At 42.7% G+C, this 16586-nt stretch overlaps 1 protein-coding gene across 1 annotated transcript in view; it reads right to left on the bottom strand.

Moving 5' to 3' along the window:
* The window catches only part of ATP4B (ATPase H+/K+ transporting subunit beta), a 103881-nt gene extending 91890 nt beyond the window's left edge, over positions 1-11991 (bottom strand). Inside the window, exons 1-2 of the mRNA XM_086934686.1 lie at positions 11804-11991; positions 5746-5874 (exon numbers count right to left, since the gene is read on the bottom strand). Coding sequence (XP_086790812.1) covers positions 5746-5874; positions 11804-11915 — 241 coding nt within the window. The 5' untranslated portion in view covers positions 11916-11991. The remainder of the gene's footprint in view (positions 1-5745; positions 5875-11803) is intronic.
* Between the last annotated feature and the right edge of the window lie 4595 nt (positions 11992-16586).

Here is a 16586-nt window from a genome sequence, read left to right as displayed (position 1 = left end):
CCATATAAGTGCCAGTGTAATGCGGACCAGAGATCTAAAACAGACACTCTGTGGAGATCAAAAATCTTCAGACTAGTCTAAAAGAAATCTGGAAGACAGAGAAAGAGAGAGAGTGTGCTGGAATAATCCAAACAGGCGGGGGAGGAGAGCACCGTGGGGTATATTTACAAGCCCTTAATGTCACCGGAGCGTTACTTTTTATGACTTCCGGTGGCAGAGCAAGATTCCCCATATTTAAGTTGGCACTAAGCCTCTTAATGTGGCTTAACGCCACCTTGTAAATATGCCCTTTCTGCTGCAATCCCTGTGGCAAAGGGGCATGCAATGGGTGCTGCTATGGGCGTACCACCACAACACCCATTGCATTTTGATGCCGCCTCAGGTTTAAAAGACTGGGGCAGTGCCCAAAAACTAAGGCCAGGGAATAGCTGGTCTTTGAATAGCGATATGAGGAGTAATTATTCATGTCTGCTTGTTTTGTGCTCTCTCCGTGTGTGCTGCAGAATGCCGCACACATAGAAAGATCAAATCACCATTATTGATTGTTTGTGTGCAGGAAGGTGTCCCTTCGTGGAAATAAACAATCGCCCCTGCAGCGCAGGCACCCTTGCAACATGGCGGAACGGTGCCTGCACTGGAGCTAGGCAGCTTTTTTAGCGCTAGGAGAAACACAGAGGTGTGCGGTATTCTTGTGAATACGGCACATTCCTGCATTTTAAAAATATTGTAGCGGCGTTGTCAAATATGGCATATCACAGCGCTCTGACATTTTTGTGTAAATATGCCCTTATGTTTGTACTCCAAGCGACAGCTATTCATTTCTAATACTATTCTACGGGGATTAGGAGTGAGATTGCAGTCACATGTTATTCTAGTACTCGAAACTTGATCTCTCTTTGCGACAGAACATAGAGAAGAATATGGTTTAACGCTTGACTGTGTTGGGGAGACCAAAAAGTTCACACTAGATTTAGAGAATTTCTCTACCACAAAATACCCGATTTCCATATACTAGATTAAAGCTGTAAGAACCAACCAAGAGATTTTTGAACAAGAGAAATGAGAGCAGATAATATCTTTTTGGTGTGACTGATCGAACATGTTTGGTAAGTGTTCGACCTTACACTTGCATCTTTTGACATACAGAGGGTCATAGTGAAGAAAGTGGTGGCTGCCATTAACAAAGGATGGGGGTCAGGTGGGGGGAGCGAGCGCAGGGGGGTGGTGGGTTTAAAAATGATTTTACAAACGTACCTGATGCCGCCGGCCGCCTCCTGCATCGCGTCGCTCCTGGCCCCTGCCCTGGTCCCAGCAGCCCCTGGGACAGACTCCCAGCCAATCCCTGTGCTGCAGAGCAGCGCAGGGATTGGTCTGAGCGGGCTGAAAAGACGCCTTGCTCAGACCAGGGAGTCTGGGGGGGATTCTCCATCTCAGCTGCTGAATGCAGCCGGGCTGGAGAAACCTAAGTGTGCATGTTAGTTTTGGTCGGCCTGAGATAGCCGGCCAAACACAGATGAGCACTTAGGGAGTGCACAAGCACTCCTCATTCACACTCCCATGCATAGCCCTTACATGCACAAGCTGGCAAACGAAAAATAAAATGATGCTAGAGCATCGTTTTAGTTTTTGTTTGCTGGCTCAGCGCCAGGCAGTGGGTGGTCGCTCCTCCGCCATTGCGGAGGAGCCACTACTGAATCCAGGTCACAGCTCTCTGGCAACGAGATGAAGAGCTGCTGATCATCTATCTGTGTGGAGTAACCCTCTCCATATACTCTTATAAGGCTGGGCAGAAGAGGTGCACACACAAACTCCATTTCTGATGACAATGCGTGAAGTTGGTTTAGAATCCATTACATATATGTGCAGCAGTTGAAAAAAGGCTGCAATATATCATGGACATATGATGAAAATAGAAACATACCGAAGCATGGGTAGCATCACTGAAAGTGGGGACACAAATCAACACTGTGGAATGGGCTTGGATGATTGTGTGACAAAATATTGAAAGACAGAAAAACGACCTACAAAAATATGGACACAGACATATCGACGTCAAAAATATCGAAGTCCTATCTACATAAAGGTAAGTCTAAAAATATTGAGAAAAAATGTCGTCAAAAATATCGATGTTAAAAATATCGTTTTTGTTAAATGTTTTAATAATAATGAAAAAATAAGTAAAAAATAAATATAATTTACAAAATTATAGATATAAACATTAAAACATATTTAAAAAATAAAAACTAATACATATAATTTTAAAATTAATGAAACATCTACATATAAATTAATATATATACTTACTCCAGCGTTGGATAGCGTAAGGGTAAAAATTACTATTCCAACTCCAGCGAGTGCAACAGTAGAGAAAGCGCTGGATAGCTTAGGGGTAAAAATTACTATTCCCACTCCAGTGAGTGCAATAGTAGGGAAAGTGTTGAATAGCGTAGGGGTAAAAATTACTCTTCCCACTCCAGAGAGTACAACAGTAGGGAAAGCCCTGGATAGCGTAGAGGTAAAAAATACTATTCCCACTCCAGAGAGTGCAACAGTAGGGAAAGTTTTGGATAGCGTAGGGGTTAAATTAACATACTTATTAATTACATAATGTTTAATACAAAAATAACATAATAATTAATTTACAAAAAAAATATTAATAAATGGCAATAAATGTAAATTAATATTTACTTAAATAACATTAAATTACATCCCACACTATTCCCCTTTTAACACACAACACATTCCACATACAAAAAACACAATTAATTTAACTATCAATTAATCAATTAATAACAATTACTAATAAAATAATATAATTATAAATTAACTAATTAAGAAATTGTATTTACCAATTTATTAATCACCAAATATTAATTAATTAAAAATATGAACAAAATAATAATACATTAGTTATTATTATTATAATTAACTAATTATTAAAATATATTTACCAATTAATAATTGATTAACAATTAATTAATATTAAATACCAATAAATAAAAACAATCTCATTCATTTAATTTGATTATTTCCCACCTTATTCCCTTATAAACCCACAACCGACTACACATAAAAATCACATAATTAATTTAATTATCAATTAATCACTTAATAAAAAATTAATCACCAATTAATTAATAATTAATAGTTTATTAATTAACAATAACAATACAAAATAATTGAACATTAGTTCGAATTAATATAATTAACGAATTCATACAAATTAATTACCATGAATAATTAACAATTAACTAATCATCAATACCAATTAATAAAAACATATTAATTAATTAATTATAATTAAATTACTTCCCACCCTATTCCTCTATAAACCCACAACCCGCTCTGAAACTAAAACACAAAATTTACTTTAACAAAATTACTAATTTCTAAACATTTATTTTAAAATGTATAAAAATACATTAAAAAAAATGTTTAACATACATATAAAATAACTTACACTAAAAAAAATAGATATTATTAACAACGATATTTTTGCTTACAATATTACTTACTTAGATATTTTTAAAAACGATATTACTTACCTTGCGGTTGATATTCTGGTCAACAATATTCTTGTCTTCGATATTCTGTCTCTACGATATTAAAAATTCGATAGTAATGTAGGCCGATATTTAAAATTCATTTTGACTGCCCACCGGTTCGGATGGGGGAGACGTAGGACTGCACTTGTTGACTCTTGAAGAAAAGCAGCCAGGGTGTCCATTGTACTACTGCGCCAGCCAGAGGTTGATAAGCAGAAGTGACATAGAAATATCAGCAGTACAAAAGAATTGCATCTACGCGTATTCGAACTACAGGTGAGCAAGTGTACAATATTGAAATGTGCAAATCAGAAGCGGCCCGTGCAGGTAAGAGTGGTGGAGCGGTTGGGCCGGGTTGGCGGGGGTTTTGACAGATGACCACGAGGGAAAACTAAATAAATAATTAATTTTCCCTTCTGTCGAGATCACCCCCCCACTCAGCCCCACCGCTCTTACCTACACATGTCACTGCTGGTGCACAGGGCGTTAAACCTGGTAATAGCTTTTTTTGGTGCCCAGGTCATAAACTTCAAGTGGGGTGCTCTCACGTTTTTGGGGATCACAAGCACATTGTTCAATATAGAAATGATGCTCAGTAAAAAATCTGGAGGCAGCACCAGTGGTGGCTGTTAATACTTTCCTCATTGTGACTATGGGCCTAAGGTACGTAGGGGCATATTTATGCAATTATCACTCAACACAGCACAGTACAGCACAGCAAGTCACCTTGCTGCGCTGCGTGATAGGTAAAGGAATGTGCCGTATTTTACATAATACGGTGCATTTCTGGCATTTCCCAGTGTTTGTGCGCATTGTGCTGCCTAGCGCCAACGCAGGTACACTAGCACCATGGTGCAAGGGTGCCTGCATTGCAAGCATGATTGTTTTTGTGAAGGAATGGACACCTTCATGCAGAATGCAGCACACATAGAAAGAGGAATTAACAAGGAGAAATAAAGATATTTCACCTCTTTACGCCTCCCCTAGAAAGGGGTAGTCATTTGACGATTACCAGGCTTACTACTGCTGGTAAATCTGTGAATGCACCAAAATACATGGGAGGATGCGTGGAAACATCCACTCTTCAACCATTGAATGCCTTCCTGGGGCAGAGTAACACAAAGGGGTGACTGGCACAGCGTTGTGTTACTCTGGATTTATCAAGCCACTCAGGGCCATGTAAGGTGGCCTTGCGTGGCTTGATAAATCCGACATAGATTTTGCCTTGCCTCTGCGCCTCCTTGCATGGAGCAAAGGCGACACAAAACCTACATAAATATGCCCCCAAGTGTTTTACTGGTTAAAAACCCTCAGATTTGGTAAATCTGAGAGTTTGTGCCTGCTAAAACACTTTTTGAAATTTACTAAACCCAATTAAGGATTTGGGAAAAGTCTTCCAAAATGTGAAATAGGTTTAGAAAACATTAAGGAATTGCTACCTGGAAGAGACCTTTTAAAGGCGCCACTTCCAAATAGCAATTCTTAAAGGTAGGTAAGAATTTTTTACCACAAATACAAAGGATGTGGTAAGCTATTTGCAAACTGGAAGGGGTCCCCAGTAGACTGCTTCCCCTTTGTAAATGTTGATAAAAATGTTTTCTATGAGCAGCTGTGGTCCACGGGACCACTGCCTACTAATAATAAAAGGTTCTTTAACTTTTCATTTTAATTTTAAAATCATCCTGTTTCCCATTTAAAAAAAATGGCTGCATTAAAAAAAAAAAAGATTGCTTTATTAAAAAGCAATCACAGACATGGTGGTCTGGTGACCCCAGCAGGCAACCATCCCTGTGATGGCAACCAATCGGAGCAGGTCGCAATTTTCCACCTGCCGCGTACATATTAATGAGGTAGGTCGGATTGAGACCCACATCGATTCGGAATTTTGTGAACCCACCTATCAATAAATAGGTCTGTTCACCAAATTCTGTTCCATTCACATTTTACAATAGGCACTTTCGTACATCAGGCCGCAAGCACATAACGGCAGTGAGCTTCAAATTCACTTTGCAGAGTGCGCACGGGTCCTGACATTGCGGGACATGAGGGAGATAGCCCAGCTCCTCCCCTCTAGCCACCCAATCTTTAGTAAGGGCACCTGTTCACCTGTTGTTGCCAAAACTGTTACTTTTGTAGCTATGTTCCATTGAATGCCACAGTTCATAGCCATGTGTTGACATAAACTAGGCTAATTACATACCTGGCGATGATAATCGATCTTGATAGTCTGGTACATAAGGGTCGAGAGTCTTCATCAGGGAAAATATGGAAAGTGCAAAGAGCCCGATTACCACCACATAGAAGGCGACGTAGTACAGACTGATGTATACTGTGGAGGCAAACAAAGGGGAGGCATTAGGGTACGGAGGCAACATCCACGTGAGTCAAATGCCATATTTTACATCACTTGGCCAAGAAAAGCTTCATGGTCAAGTATTTCAAATTAATTCAGCACTTTTCTATTAACCAATTAGAATTTTCAAAAATACTATTAATTTTTTTAAGTATTTAGCAAAGAAGATATTTGAGTCAAGCACTCGCCACTGACATCTGTGTGCGTGAACTGCAAATCATACGTTTGAAGGAAGAACTCACGCAGCACTTCATTCTGATGATGACGATAAATTGAGTGCCATCAAGCTGGGTAATACCAACACCTGTTAGTTATAGCACTGCAAAATGGCAAATGTACAGTAGAAAGCACTATAAAAAGTAATCATATTCAATTTAATTATCATAGTAATGCTATTATGTCCATCTTGATTCCATTGAGTTGAAGTCTAGGAAAATGTTAAAACGCTGAACCTTTCCTCTAAATCAGACTTATTTCTTCCAGATAAATGTCATTTTTACCCAGACTAGTCCAGGTGTGAATCCGCAAGAGTCCTAGCTCCCAGAGGATCCAGACGACCAGCCAAAAAGGACATGGCGAGGAGGAAAATCAAGGCTTATTTACTGCCTGCAAACCCAGAGCACTTAAAAGCCATATGGTGACACAAGCCAACTTGCATAATGCCACAGTCCTCCTGTGGTTAGAGGCCGCCGATCATGTGAGACCTATCTATAACTTACAAGAGAGCCAGAGACGGGACCCCAAAAGAAAGGATGACACAGGAGTGAAGCTCAGACGCAACTCATAGGAGATCGACCATTACCATTCCGGCTGCCTGAATCTTCAAAAACATGGAGATTATTAGAGAACACTTTCGAGTTGTAAAAATCAATTTTTTTGCTCCCATTGATCAAGTAACCCCAGGGAAGAGATTCAATCATTGAGGAAAATAAATGCAACTGCAATTAATTTCTCCCCTTCATGTTGTTACATGTCTTCTATCAGTGGCGTAGCACAAAATTATGGGGCCCCACTGCAGAATTTGTTGATGGGCCCACAAGTCTCCCATTTCTCACAGATGTTCCTCAGCGTTGGGCTACATTGACCTTACATGATGCATTTGGGGCTCCCTGGACGGTTGGGGTTCCCGCCTGCAATGCAGGGGCTACAACGGTCTGTGTGATGCCCCTGTCCTCCATCATTTTCAGGGGACTGGTTTGGATGTATCTTTGCTCCCATCGTGAAAGCCTGACCAGGAAGAGCTCCGCCGACCTATGCGAAGACAATCCAATACTGAAGTTGCTTGTAAGAAAATGACAAAGAAAAACTTCGCAAGAAAGTGCCAGAACCAATGGTGCTCACTGAACTTGACTAAATTAAGTTAGATCATATACCCGATTCAGCGACTAAAACTAAAAGCCCCCTTTCCCTTAAACTAAATCTGTAGTAAACTAGCAAGAGGAGGCCTTGTCCAAGCATGCGCTTAAAAACTGTTTCACCCCATCCTTAGATTTAGGAAGTGTAACTGGTCCTAACTAACTTCAGGGCTGTCCAATCCCTGTAATTCACAAAGATGCCTTTGTAGAAGTAAAAGATTTACACCTTTTCACAAGTCCCACTTTGTTTTTCATCCGTTGGACGTCCACATCCCCCCACACACTTACTAAATTGAAGAATCTCCATAAACCTGCCAAGGTTCAAAGCTATTGATATGACAGAAGTGAGTAATGAAGTGCTATATAAAGCAAAATATTATTGTCAAGAGGCAGAGGAGTCCATCACTGTCTTCACAGTCTTTGTTAAGAGCTCATTCCAGCAAGATCTTTGCATTCCTAAAGGGTGATGGCTCAACACAAACCAGTCCCTGATTTAGGGACTCAGTTAGTGCTCGGCGAAAATGGAATAAATGTGCCGTAATAAGATTACGCATATGGGAATTTTTCCGTCTAAATATTGGTACGTACATATTCCTCAAATGGATTGATACCATATGACATCAAGGAAACCAATGAAAGTTATACCCTGCAAGAGGCTGGAGGTAACAAGTCCACACACGCTTGAAACATTTGTACAGAAAGTGGAACTGCTCCCTTCCTGCCATTTGTATTAGGATATACTCATGCACTATTCTAACCCCCACCACATCCACAAGAACATTGAATGGTCACTCCAGATCTCCAGAAATTCTGCCCTCCCACTAAATAAATGCATGCAGACCACATCCAAACTCTGGCGTGCCAAATCCATAGCTCTGTCTCTCTGACCACAGACATGTACCCAAACTACTGTTCTGCCTTTCTTCAGGGCTTTTACATGCATGCACAACAAGATCTCTGATCTTCAATATTGATAATGCTCTTCTTCATAGAGAGTACTTGGCACAATGCAGACCCACCCTTTTTCACAAGATGAGAAGGCCACCTTAAGACACATGGCGATGCGAGACGTAATGGCATAGATATGATTCCCGCACCATACTCACAGCACTGACCTGGAACTCCCAACAATATATAAAGAAAAATGTGAGGCAGTCATCCGCTTGTAGCGCACTGCTCACTTCTCAACATGTTTTTAGACCTATTCTTTACCTGTGTCTAATACATAAACCAAACATTGGTATGCAAGACTTTCACTTTGAGATGTAATACTTATCTCCTCTACCTTCAAACTTTGTGACCTTTGTCTCACAACCTGCCTCTCTTTCATGGGTCTCCCTTTCAGGTCAAAGGACGCAGTTTAGACCTTGTCCATCACAGAGGCAGCAATCGTAGATGGTTTGACTCCAGTTTGATGCCTTTTGCCGCCCACTCCACCTGATCCTCAAAATCTTGAGACAGTTTTTCCACCCTATTGAGACAGCGACCCTTTCATCTTATACAGAGATACACATTTGTCCGAAAATTTAAGATCTCTGGCTGGTAAATACACACTTTTCTGAAGGACACTCACTCTTCCTACCACATCTTCACCACTTTTTTGGGTTATAATTGTGCAATGAGCATGAAACACCCCAGGCATACAGTATCTCCTTAGTAAACAAAGAAGAGTACGTAGTTCCCCAAAAGGCGTGGTACCCCAAATGAGTGAAAGAAAGATAGGACCAGGTCCCAGGTAGTGAAGATGGGAAGGGAGGGGAATTCTCCCTTTCGGGACTAAAACCCTCACACACCCAGCAAGCTAGGTGTCATGCTTCATCATCTGGGTTTTGCTCCTCGTCAAACTGGCGGTGCAATGTTTGATGGGCACCCTAAAAGGGGCTCTTTATCGGAGTTCTTTTGTGCCTGCCAGTTGGTGCTGTAGGTGTGAGGGCCCTAGGTGAGGTGTAGATGCAAGGGGGTGGTGAAAATGTTAAAAAAGGTTAGGTAGTCCACTATGCATTTTTAATGGTGTGGCTAACTACCTTATTAAAAGAAAAATAGGAGAGGTCACTATCCGGTACTATGATCCAGGGAAGTGTGCTCTACCTAGCGGTCAACATGTTTCATGCTTCGTGCTCAAAGTGATGCAATGCAATTCGTCAGGACCTATAAATTAAAAACTATCTACACAATGTGGTAGGCCAATACTACATAATCCAAATGGTATTCAATGGCAGGCCGGAGGTACTGCCATTCCTTAGTGGGACCCTACTAATTTAGAATGTGTTGCCTCATCGGTCTCCTCCCGTGTTTAAGGAACTTCAAAAGTAAGTACCCTCTTGCTCAGCAGGAGCCAACAGTACGCCTACCCACACGGAACGCTGTTAGAAAGGAGCCGGAGCCTTCACTACCTGGGACCTGGTCCTATCTTTCTTTCACTGATTTTGGGTACAATGCCTTTTGGGGAACTGCGTAGTCTTCTTTCTTCACTGAGTTACAGGGCAAGTGCGCTGGAAGCCGTTAAATATCGCCCTCGTTGTCCCTTCCTTTGTTGAATACAGTATCTCCTGACACTAGCAACATCTTCAAAGAATAGTAGCACTGCACCCAAAATGACTTAATCATTCAACCCCAATTGGCTTAAACTTAAACCAAGACCACCACGTCACACTTGACTTCGCATGTCACCATTTTCTTATTCCTCACAGAAAAGCAAAGGCTTTTACCTATCTCCTCATATCCTCCAAGGTCTTCTGTGAACCTACCTTTGCCTTCATGGCCAAAGACTTCCTGATCACTGCATTTCTCCTTTTTCCAACATTAGCAACACCCCCTATATTCAATGGCAGCCCCTGCTGTCCTTCAATAAAATCCTCTATTAAATAAAGCGAAAAAGTGATTTTTTCATAACGTCAGCAACTCCTAAAGACTCTACCATAGGCCACTAGCAGTCTGCAATAGGTTAGGAGCCGGATGATGAACCAAAATTGTTCTGGTCACAGTGTTGGGCAATACACCGACAAATTAAGGCATGTACTATAAAAGACTTCACAATGCCACATGGGCACACTGAACTCACTTAAGTCCCTCCTCAGCGACAGAGAAAAGCCGAATAAACCTCACATCTAATACAGTCATAGTAAAGTTTAATGCTGTCAAGATTCTAGAGACTCTTCACTATAAATGTATTGCTTTATTATCCATTAAAACAAAAGTCCTCTTTGTTGCATTCCTAATAACCTCATCAAAGAAATATGGAAAAGTCCTCTTATAGCGAATGTTCAAACTCTACTTTCCTACCCACAACCAAACACTATTCGCCCTTGTCAACAGCCTAGTGAACTACGATAAAGTACCCAAAAATTTGGACTTGACTGCAACATGCATTTGAGCTTCCGGTTAATGCTGCACACAAAGGCACCTTCAGCCAAGAGAAGCTTTTCAGCAGAGTCCTGCCTGCTTTGCTTGCTCCTTCTGACCCTCACATCGCCGTGGCTGGTACTTTAATCAGTATTCTGGCACAGACCCCGACTTTACATTAGATCCCGCCCAGCCGTCATTGAATACCTTTCCATTCACTCAACCCCAACACCAGAAAGACCATACAAATATAAAGCACATCTATAAGCTCTTAGAAACGAGTCTGTATATACCACGCACGCTGCCAATCATTTACAATCATTAAATGAATATTGTGTCTGGGTATCTTAGACATAGTGATGCAATCAAATTGGAAGTTGAAATGTTTCACCATCTTTTTAATATTGTATCACTTAAAGTCTTAAAGAACTGGGATCATAAAATATCTCACCCATCTTTCAGTCAGACCTACGAAATACGCATTTCCAGTATCTCCGCCTTGGTACCCCACACTTGGGACAAATTACTTTATTATTCATTCACGACAGGCGCGCAACGCCCATTGGGCTCAAAGAGATTCAGCCCTTGGCTCTAGTTGTGCCTCTGATTCACTATGTTACACGCATCTGGGGGCAGACTTACAAGCCCCTTGCAACAACTTTATGCCGCTGTTGCGTCACGTCTGTGATGCAGCGGCGTCTCAAACAATGCGCCACATTGCGACAGATATACAACGTGACACATCAAGGGAGAACGCGTCACGTTGTAAAGCCATGCGCTACATTATACCTGCGTCAGGCATAATGTATGCTGGGGGGCGCTCCCACACAGGAAAACCTCGTAAAAGTGACGCAGTGAAATCTAAAAGATTTCACGGAGTCACTTTTACGACGCCACTGCGTGAAAACCTTGCGCCTGCTTGAAGCGTAAGGAGTGACGCAGCATGTTAGGAATATGCATTTCTAACCATTGCTGGAGTTGCGTTGTACATGCGGCACAACTCCAGCAATGTGCTGCCCTTATGCCGAATAGATGCGTCACGCATCTGTCTATCCTCGCACCACGGTGCGTCGCATTATAAATGCGGCACATCCATGGTGGCGCAGGTTTTTTTTTTACGGGTCGCAATTTAACTGGCGCATCCCTGCTAATATGCAGGGATGAACCAGTTCTTGTAAATCTGCCCCAGGACGTGTATACAAACTCACCCCATTTAATTAAGGTCCTTCCCAAAAGTTCTCCAGTGTCAGAATTCCAGATAAAGCGTCCGAAGTTTTCCATCCTCTGGCTACATGTCTTCTTTTCATTAAAAGTCGCCATTTTGTCCTGAAGCTGTTGAGCAGTTCGGACACGACAAAAAATTAAATCAACTGAGCCGCAAAGGAGACAGCCGCTACCTTTGTCCTGCTTATATTTAGCGGATTTCAAGGTCAAGGAGATTGCACTCACTGGCACTGAAACCAACGAACAAACGTCAATTTATTAATCTGGTCGGCTAAAGCTATCGCGCTGTATAAACACTGCCGAAAATGCCCCACACTCCTCTCCCAACAAAAGGGAAGGTTGAAACGTGACGCCATTCCACGCTCTTTCTGACGCTTCAGTAAACCTCCATTATTACACTTGTTTTGTATCCGACCTACTTCTTGAGAGCATGTTCCTGATAACTTATCTTTTTTGATAATATACACAAGGGCTGCTTCCTAGTTTCTTTGAAAATTCAAGAGTATGGTAACCTTACCAGGCTGGTACGTCAAGCCTGCAGCCTACAGTAGACCTTATGATGCTCGAATCATTGTTGGGTGATAATGAATAATCTTCTAATTTCCTCTAGATATCTGGAGATTTAGTGATATCCTGAATATTAAGCACGAAAGGGTGAAATTTCTTTGCTTTAACAAAGTGTCCATTTCTGGCCAATTTATTAGGGACCGTTTGTTATTGTAATATTGTGCTTTTCATAAACACATATTTTCAGTTGAGGACAGGCACGCTCTGAAATGGCATGTAATACAACAAACCCCATTGAACCGGATTAAAAAAAATTGCAAGCCTTGGATGGTCTCCCTTTGGTAAATGATTCTAGGCGCTACCTAAATGGTGCCTGTGAACTGTAGTAGAACAGGTCCCATTTGCCTCTTGGCACTGCCTCTTTCATAACTGGAGATGGGGGGTCTGTTGGTCTTGGCCCTCATTGCAGGGTCACCCCCAAACTTTTTGCCTTAACCATCCTGTTCTCGGAACCAGTTTTTGTTTGCTTTTAGGGCTCTGTGCACTAAAGTGTTTGCGTCCTCTTCTTTAAACATGGGTAAATCAGTTCAAGATCAATTGGCACAATTAATTTACTTAGTTATAAGCCTCTAGTCAAGTGGTACTACATGTACCCAGTGCCTGTAAATTAAATGCTACTAGTGGGCCTACAGGACTCATTGTGCCACCCACTTAAGTAGCTCTTTAAACATTTAACAGGTCTGCCATTACAGCTGGTGTGGGCTGTTTTAATCTGCCATTTCTGGTAGTGAAAAATATTTTATATGAAGAATTGTAATATTAAACCTTCTTTAATGGTAAACTTGGATTTTAAGTCACAATCCAGAACATGGCATTTTTAGAAAGTTGGCATTTTTTGACCTAACCATTTGGTGCCTGCATCTCCCATCCTGGGTCACATAGTAGTATAGTTGGCAGTTGGCCTTTGGGTGTACCTCCCAGACAGTATCACAGATGGGGATTGGGGATTGGCCAGATGAGCCATCCTCCGTAGATGGGAGGGGCGGAGCTGCCATCTACCACACCTTCACTGCAAAGACACTGCCCCAGAACACTCACAAAGAACTTCACACGAGTCTATTTTCACCACAGATCCCTTGAAGCCAGGGCACGGGAAGGAAGGAATTCAGAAACCACATGTGGAGAATTCTAGAAGTTTCTCCGACTTTAAAGCTAGTTCAGGTGATGGAGCAAGGTTGCACACGTAAAGTGACTTGCTTGTATTCGGCCCTGTCGAAAATAATATTAAAAGTACTAACTAACATGTTTTATCATATTAATATTGCATTACACGACATATTAGGTATCTAGGGGAAGCTCGCCAATGTGCTTTTACTAACTATAATCTGCTTGCATTAAAATGGCTGCTTCTATGTGGGATTTTCTACTGCGCATGCGTCTGTCACACTCACGTGACATGCTTTGTGGGAAACTTTTGTTTCTGCGCACTAGAACTAAGATGGCTGTTCTGTGTCCTAACGTGCAAGAAGCTTGCATCGCTGCTTGACTAAGCTGTTAGTTTTGCCTAAACTTTAATGCAATAGTTTAAATAAAAAATTGGGAATAGAGTATGAAGAAGTGGTATACAGTGCATTCATTTTATTCTGTGTCTCCTAAACTGTTTCTTTTCTATTCTTGCATGTATCGTATTTGTGCCTAAATGTACTTCTGAACTCCATCTTTGGAGAGACTGCACCTGTGCGAAAGAAACCCCAAGCTGCTGAAGCTGTGGCATTGAACCCATGCCAATCTAACATGAATGGCAAAAACTGAGAAGAGTGAACTCCTCAGCCTGCCAGAGGAAGCTGAAATTGAATAATTTGTTTGAATGTCTTATTGTTACATTTCACTACCAGGCGGAATAAAAGTACATGGGAAGATAAAGTTATGGGAGGGAACATTTAAATACATGATTGACAAGTTACCTCATATCAATATGGTGGGATGACTACTCCTCGTCCTTTGTCCAATAAAATTGTGGGATTCACACATTTGCAACATTTGGGGGTGGACACTGACCTGGAAAATAGTATAACTAGGGTAGGCTTAGCTAGTTAGATTGTCCGACTTGTCCGAATAGCTGACCTGTCACTGACCCAACGCACTCAATAGGTGATCGAGAGCAGAGTTGCTGGCGGAGCACTCTTTCAGAAGATTCGATAACCCAATCGGGGTTTTGGGAAGGAGTTCGATGACCCAATCGGGGTTCGACTGTTAGTTGCAGAGAGGGTTTACAACGCTGGCGTTTGAACTTTAGCTGTGGTGCTGGTCTTAGCCTCTGGTGGTCCTGTGGTCCTGTCCGGATCCTATTTGGTCGGTAACCTGTCCCGATTCTGATCTGCACCTGTTCTTTCTCGCTGGCACCTGCACTTTGGGATTGTTGTTCTTTGACTCAGCCCGTGGCCAGGGTTGGTCACCACACCATTCTAGGTAACCATAAAGTGTGGGTTTGTCATTGTACTGTTTTCCCTTTTCTGTACCCACCCTTTGTCTAAATACTTAATAACATTTACTTCTACATCACTCTAAATAGAACAATAATTTATTGATTTCATGGTTTCAACATTTAAAATTTTTATTTATTTTTATTTTTTTTTTGAAAACCTTTATTGAGCCTTCACAGTTATTACACAGCTTGTCGCCTACAACCCGACCGGGCCGGCCGCTATGGAGGCGTTAGGCAGATTAAATATTCACTATCACAATACAATTGCACCTGCGGTCGTGAGGACGTGAAGGTAATGATCCAGAAAGAAATTGTGAAGAAAAAATTGCGCATGGTCCATGCTGAATTAAGAGGTTTTCGTTTTCTGTTTTTTACCTAAAAAAGAACAGTCAAAACTTCGGGAAATCACATAGCCATCCATACAGGAAACTTAATGCCAGTTAGGTGGAAGCGTACTTCTGAGTCCGAGCCAACAGCACTTTGCACGTCTTGTTAGGTACAGTGTGAGCCTTCCCCTCCGGTATCCCGCCCCCTCCCGGTGTTGCCCCCCTCCATCACTAAGCCCTTCCCGCACATTCATTCTTCTTCGTCTGACTCTAGTGTGTCACCTTCAGGAAGTGGCTCGCAAATCTCACCTCGGTAAACGTTCCATGGGGACCAAACTTTGTTCCACTTGGCCCGACACCCCCTGTTCAAATACACTGCCCGTTCTGTGACCATGGCCCTGTCCATATTAACACACCATTGTGAGGCCTTCGGTAGGTCCGCCACCCCCCAGCGCTGTGCGATATCCCTCTTGGCCATCATCATTCCTAGCGTTACCCAGAGGCGGCCATGCCGGGACAAGTCAGTTGGCTCCCACACATTAAGAAGGCAGCGACGAGGTTCTGGGAGCACTGAGACCTCCAGCACCTGTGATATAGTGCGCATGACCTGACGCCAATAGGTTTGTATAAGGGAGCAGTCCCAGAGTGTGTGGAAGAGTGTGCCCTCCTCCCCGCAGCCCCGCAAGCAGAAGGGATCAGGGGCTCGCTGTCTGCGGTGAAGCAATGTCCTGGTGTAATATGTTCTGTGCAGAACCTTGAGTTGGATGAGTCTCATTCTAGAGGATATGCCCGCTTCCTTAGGGGATGCCAGTGCCTCATTCCATTCATGTTCATCCAACTCCCCCACGTCTTGCTCCCATTTTCCCTTAAGAGGCACTAGCGGGTCTGGGGAATTATTAAGGAGTTTCCGGTAGGTGAGGGAGGTGGCCTTTTCCACCATGTAGTCGGTCAAAAGGCGATCCTCTAGCGGGGACGACTCGGGGAGAGTTGACCCCACCGGAATAACCGCCAGCAGAGCATGGCGAACTTGGACATATTGGTAGGTTTCATGTGGCCCCATGTCGTAGAGTTCCTTCAGGCGGTCAAACGTAATGACAGCCCCACGGTCCCACATGTCCCCCACCGTTGAAATGCCAATGTCGTCCCAGCGGGAGAACCCCTTGCTGGTCCGAAGGTTGCCCAGAGCACGTGAGTCCCAGAGTGGGGTGAGCTTGGTGATAGTATCTTTCCATCCCAGCGCAGCGGTGGCTGCATGCCAGGTGGCCACCGTGATCTTAGTGGGCCCCTTCAGTGACCTGAGTTTTCGTTTATCGTAAAGCGGGGCCAGCAGGGTACCAGCCCCCAACTGGGCCCGATCCGCCTGGAATGCTGGGTCCGATTGCGATGCGTGTAACCATTGATTGATCGGCCTAAGCTGGGCCGCCCAATAGTAAAGGTGGAGGTTAGGAA

This window comes from Lissotriton vulgaris, chromosome 8 (assembly GCF_964263255.1).
Source record: "Lissotriton vulgaris chromosome 8, aLisVul1.2, whole genome shotgun sequence".
In the NCBI taxonomy this organism is placed as follows: domain Eukaryota; kingdom Metazoa; phylum Chordata; class Amphibia; order Caudata; family Salamandridae; genus Lissotriton; species Lissotriton vulgaris.
This window is presented reverse-complemented; position numbering and strand designations above follow the sequence as displayed.